At 32.3% G+C, this 6689-nt stretch overlaps 1 protein-coding gene across 1 annotated transcript; it reads right to left on the bottom strand.

Annotated features, from left to right (window-relative positions):
* Positions 1-4609: 4609 nt before the first annotated feature.
* Positions 4610-5743, bottom strand: LOC149171916 (putative cysteine-rich receptor-like protein kinase 9). Its single transcript, XM_089426134.1, has one exon. It carries the CDS (start codon positions 5741-5743, stop codon positions 4610-4612), a length of 1134 nt encoding a protein of 377 aa, XP_089282260.1.
* Positions 5744-6689: the final 946 nt, after the last annotated feature.

The raw sequence follows: 6689 nt of genomic DNA, 5'->3' as shown, positions 1-6689 counted from the left end.
AAATGCACCTAACTACACTTTATATAATCAATAGAAAAAATAATTTTTTTTTGCGAAGGATGGTGGGTTTATAATTAGTTCCTATAGAAAACCCAGTCCATCATGTTGTTCAGTTTGTATTTTGCTTATACAAATGATTCTGTCTTTGCAAATTTCATTTTTGCTAGATAAATTGGTATTATGTTGAGAAAGAAAAGGTGCACCTTGAATTGAAATTGAGTATTTGAGAGCTAATTTTTTCTATATTGTGCTGGAATGAGCAAAATAATGCTTAAATTGTTGGTGATATTTATAACAGGAAATGCAACATCTCTAGCTCTCTACTTATCCCCTATGTAAGTATAGGGCACCCTTTGCTACTAGTGCTATTGTTTCTTTCTTTTTTTTTCTTGTGGCAGGCTCCTTCCTTTTTGAATGTTTACTTTATTTCAGAGTGAAATTCTATGCAGTTTTGATGGATCTGACAGGCCTGATACTAAAATTCTGAATTGCAAGTCAACATTCTGGAGAATATACAAGTTCAATTCCACGAAAGAGTACTCTGGCCTTCCTTATGTGTTCACCCTATTCAATTGCTGTGTTGGGCTGCTCAATGGGAGCCCCTTTGTCAAACCCCACAGTACCATGATCCTCACAATCAACAGTGCAGGCTTTGTGCTGGAAACATTTTATCTCACGTCCTTTCTAACTTTCACTCTACCAAAGAGGAAGGTATAATTTTTTTTTTAGCACACATTCTTTGTTTCCTAAAATTTAAGTCTTTGGAAATTGCAAAAATGTATTATAAATGTAAGTCCCAACTCTAGCCTGAATTTTAATGTTTGGAATAGATTTGCAAATATTCTCACCCTTGTTTTATACTTCCCCTTTAAAGATCATTAATGGGGAACTGAAATTATATGTATGTATTCCTGCTTATTATCTTATGAATCTGTTCCAGGTGAGAATGATACGGGCCAATAGACATTCAAAATGATTTTATTTATTTTTTTTAAATAATTTTTTATATTGTCTCTAGAGAGACAATAGTTTGAATTATGGACATTTATTTATTTTTAAATAATTTTTTATATTGTCTCTAGAGAGACAATAGTTTGAATCATGGACATTTATTTATTTTTAAATAATTTTTTATATTGTCTCTAGAGAGACAATAGTTTGAATTATGGACTTTTATTTATTTTTAAATAATTTTTTATATTGTCTCTAGAGAGACAATAGTTTGAATTATGGACATTTATTTATTTTTAAATAATTTTTTATATTGTCTCTAGAGAGACAATAGTTTGAATTATGGACATATTGTCTCTATAGAGACAATATGTTTTTAATCTCACCTATTGTCTCTAAAAAGACAATAATTCTTGTCTTTATAGAGACAATAATAATATGTGTTCTATATTGTCTTTATAGAGACAAATTTTTGAGACATTATATTTTGAGACACCCGCTTAGAGACAATATTTGAGACAATACACAAATTTCTTTTTGTCTTAAGTTAAGAAAATTGACTCAAATATTGTCTTAAAACCCCCCTACATGTAGTAGGGTAGGTAAAAGAAATTCAATTTTTTTTTGTAGAGGCATTGTTTGAATCATGCTTTTGATAGTAGAAATAGATTAACACCATCAAAAACGTCTAAGACACTTAAAATTATGAATTTAGATAGCTTTTACTTGGATTTACAAAAATCTCTACCAGATATTTTCAAAATATAACTGGAATTTCCCTAACTTTCAAAGCAAAAAAGCATAATTGTTACTATGGGGTACAGAAATGCAATTTTGTAGTGAAATTTTTAAAATATTATAGAAATAGAAATTTGATAAAGTTTTAGTTAGTTAAGCGTGAATAAATGAATTTTATTGCAATTTTTGGAATATTTTAAAAATCTGACAAACAAAAGAATTCAATGGTTTAACTTTGTTATTAACAAATTTCTCAAATATTAAATTGATTTCATTCAGATTTATCAGATTTCTATAATATTATGGAATCAATCAAATTAAATAAAAAAAATTAAAAGTCAATTGGATCATGTCAAATGGTTAGAGGAATGATGGGCATCCTCCACCCAAATTCAATTCTCCCCATTCTCCTGAATGACATAATGGACTTTAGTGTAATGGAGAGAATACAAAGAAAACTATATCTCACCCATCCCAAAAGAATCTGCATTTCAGGTGACAAATTGTAGTCTGTGTTCTTTCTTCCAGCAATAAGTTCCAGGAGAAGAACGCCAAAGCTATAGACATCTGTTTTCACAGATAATTGTCCGTGCATAGCATACTCTGGAGGCATATATCCACTGCAGATGCAAAGTACAACATCAAAAATTATATAATAAGGCCAAATGTTATGAATTCGATAATGAGGTAATCGTAGATCCTAGAGTGGAAAAGCTTAACAGACAATGTAAATCCTCTTGATATAAAATACAATTGCAATACTATCAATATTCTTGAAATCAAATCAAGATAGAGGAAACAGTGTGTAAGAGTGATGATTATAGTGAAATCTTCCTATGTTCCAGCAACTTTTGTGCTGACGTGACTTTCGTCCTCAGGAAAAAGTCATGCTAACCCGAAATCTGCTATCTTAAGATTCAGTTTCTCGTCCAACAACACATTGCTTGCTTTAATATCCCGATGAATTATCCGCAGTTGAGAATCCTGGTGAAGATAAAGAAGTCCACGAGCTACTCCCACTATGATGTTATAACGCTTTTGCCAGTCAAGCGTGCTGCGTTTGTTTATATCTGTGTCTGTACATGAAAATAATTATAAGCTTTCTTTTTTTTTCAGAGGAATTATAAGCTTTCTTGACACATTAATGTTTTCTATTTTCTTTCATAGATAATAAATTGGAAGCCACTCACCGAATAGGATTTTATAAAGGCTCCTATTGGGGAGATACTCATAAATAAGCAACCTTTCTGATCCTTCTGCGCAACAACCTAGTAGATTCACAAGATTTCTGTGCTGAACTTTCGCTACAAGTTCAACTTCATTCAGAAATTCTTTCCTTCATTGCATAGATTTGACAGACAGTTTTTTCACGGCTATTTCTTTTCCATCTGGAGTTGTTCCCTGAATTATTCAAACAAAAAAATCAATGTGAATTTTTTTTGAGTATTTACGCTTAATTGCCCTCCTCCTAAACTAGTAGAAACTTTCCTAACCCTTTATTGTTACCTTGTATACAGGGCCAAAGCCTCCCTCTCCGAGCTTGTTGTCATCATGAAAGTTATTAGTAACAGTTAGTAATGTTTCCATTGTAAATACCATTTGACTGATTGTTGTGTTTTCCTCGTTCTGACCTGAATTATCAAAATATAAAGTTACACTCTGAAAATACAAAATAAAAAATTGAATTCAACCATTTTTTTTCTAAGAGCAGCAGATATGTAACAATTTTACCATATCAAAATTTTAATATATTATAATTAAACTTGATGAGTATGTATTCCTGGTCATATATAAAGTTACACTTTGAAAACATAAAATAAAACATTGATACTAACGAAAAGCAGATATGTAATAGGTTTTAGCAGGTGAAAAGCTTAAAATATTATAATGAAATTGACCGACATGCGAGAAAATTTTCCTTATTTTCACTTTCAATATTTTCTCTCACTCTTATATTTTTTAACCTTTCGAAAAACATTTATTTTTAATTTAAAATTCAAATAAATTTATATTTATATTTAAATATATATTTTTAAAATTTTTAAATATATTATGATAGTGGTTATTAATAATTTTTTTACGGTGATAACATACATTCTATTCTATTATATATATTTTGAGATATATTTTTACAGTCATAATGGCTTGGTGACCTATCTACTCATTGTTTGTAATCTTGTGTGTTTAACAGTGTATAAGGCCTTGGTGACTTCTAATTCTCAGTTGGTGTATAAAGGCTTGCTGACTTATAAATTTTCTATATTATATATATATATATATTTGGAGATATATTTTTACAGAGCAGTAATGGCTTGGTGACCCATCTACTATGTTTGTAATCCTGTGTGCCTAACAGTGTATAAGGCCTTGGTGGTGACCTATAACTCTCAATTGGTGTATAAGGGCTTGGTGACCTATAAATCTCAGTTCTTTGTTTGTTGACTTGTATAAAAATTTATTTAATTATATAGTTATATGATGAGTATATATAAAAAAATATAAATTTATATTATATTTTAATATGATGATTTTATATAAAGAAAATATAAAAGTATATATAAGTGTATTGTTATTTTATAATTAGATTTTTTTTAAATAAATAAAAATAAGAAAAATTATATAATTATTTTTTATTATTTAAATTTTATTTAAAATATAAAAATATTAGAAAATTTATATTTTAAATTGTTAAATTGATGTGATTCAAATGTTTTAAAGATTTTTTATAACCCTGAATCTTCTTCTATATTAAAATAATAAAAATAAAATATTAACAATATACCTTAAATATTTTCTATAACCCTCAAACTATTTTTACATTTAAAAACACTAACAGTATCATCAACCATAATACCACAGAATTCCACCCCCAAAATCCCCTCATGAGCATACACCCACTTGTGAAAAAAAATTCTAAAATCTATTGAACATGGTCACTTTGCACATACCATATAAGTCTGGTTGTAATCATATGCAAAGCGCAGAGGTGATAAAACCCAGGGTTCAGATGGGTATGTGGAAGCTTCCAATAACAAGCAATTTGAGATAATGATGAAATAGCAATACCCTGATAGCCTCTTCCTAGTTGTAAGGCGCACTTCAGTCTCTTCCTGGTTGCGAACGCCGATACAATTAACACGAGAACCAAGGCACCCACAACACCTAAAATTATGGGAATTATGTGTCTGTTTTTGTGTGAAGACTTGATCTGTGCATTATTAGCTGCTCCCTGCGTAGTGGTCCGTGGAAACGCGGTGGAATTGAAAAAAAGGATATATTCCATAACGGAGTATGCAGCTTTGACTCCAATACTGAACTCCTGCAACCGTGTCAGATGTGAGCATTTTATTGATTGAGTATGAGAGGCACTTCTGGAATCCTGAGTAGAGAGATCTCTGGTGCACTGGACCAGACCGTAAACCGTTTGGGACGCCGAATCTAGAGCTGTAGACAGAGCAGACCGTTTAGTTTCACTTGCTGCTTCAATTGACAATTTCTTTAACAGATTCTGTGCAGTTGCTTCAAAGTCAGGCGGGATAAACACAACCGTGTTTCCGAAGGCCTCAGCGTAATTAGACGCCAAATCTGTATCCAGTTGTCCCATGAAATTATAGTTTCCATAGCGTAAGAAGCACTGAAAAGGCCAGATACTACCGCTACCCGCAGTCCCACAATCTTGTGGAATGTTAGCGGTTGCAAATTGCCAACAACTGAAGCACTGGTCGGCTGTCATGTCTTCTCTGCATTGGAGGAGGCCGTATATTCTGTTAGGACTTTGGCCATAGACAGATATATTAAACCCAGTTTTGTTGGCCCCTTCAGCAAGACGATCAAAGACTATGTTCAGATTTTTCTCAAACGTACTGTCTTCCGTATAGTTACCGCCACCGCATTTAGTCGTCGTTCCGTTGCAAATCTGTCCATAAAGTGTAATATTGATGAACGTTGGAAGAAGAATAATTAAGTAGAATAGCGTAATACTTTGGCCCATCCAGTGAGACCGTGCAGAATCTCTTCCATGGAAGTTCATCTTCGTTACAACTCTGATCGTCATCGGACAGTGGAAAATATGCGCACAGCGTACCGATAATACTAAAAAAATTATTCTGTTCTTCTTATGTGGTTGGAAAATAAGCACGATATAGCTATGGAGCCCCTATCCTCATATGGGCTTGGCCAACACAGATCCACTCAATTTTCAACTAAAAGTCACTTTGAAAAGTGATCGATAATGAATTAAACCTAACAGTCTCACAACAATAAAAGTTGAAATGGCTTACTCATTTTTAAATGATTTACTAATTTTTCGATTTACCCCTTTTTTTTTTTTAATCACAGGCAGAATTGGTAACGCCTAGGCTCTCATACTCCCTTGATAAGGCACAGCCTAGGCTCTCATACTCCCTTGATAATGCATCTGTGGGCATTTTTATGTAGAATGCTGATTCCCCGATTAAATGGATATGAGTCCAGTCAATTTTTTTTATGGCCGTCATATCTATCAGATTCTCGAATATTTGGGGTATTTGGAAAATCAGCAATCGACTTAAGATTAAAAGCATCTGTACCTAAATTCTCCTAAATTCTCGTAATCCCGTGATATGAAATCAATCTCCGACTGCTGTCACTATAATTTCCAGGTATAATCTCACCACTTTCAAGCACTGCAATTTCCACACCACCTCAAACACCCCCGGCTGCCACTATAACTTTCAAGTGCAGCCTCACCGCCTTGAAGCACTGCAACCTGCCCACCACCCCAAGCACCCTGGACGGCCTTCCTACCACCCTAAGCACCCCGCACAGGCAAATCAAGTTTGAACTCGTAAGCTGCACAGAGCCACTAAAATAATTTTATAATTTTATTTGAACACAAATGTAGATTTAATTTAATAAGTTTACTCAAAAATTTCTAATAAAATATATAATTACAAAATCAATATTTATCTAATGAATATGTAATAAATAATAATTTTATTAAACTATTAGTGAAAAAATCT

This window comes from Pinus tabuliformis, chromosome 4_2 (assembly GCF_031772625.1).
Source record: "Pinus tabuliformis cultivar Carrire ecotype Pingquan chromosome 4_2, CPIR1, whole genome shotgun sequence".
NCBI classification, from domain to species: domain Eukaryota; kingdom Viridiplantae; phylum Streptophyta; class Pinopsida; order Pinales; family Pinaceae; genus Pinus; species Pinus tabuliformis.
The sequence above is the reverse complement of the archived record's forward strand: the minus strand, read 5'-3'. Positions and strand labels throughout refer to the sequence as shown.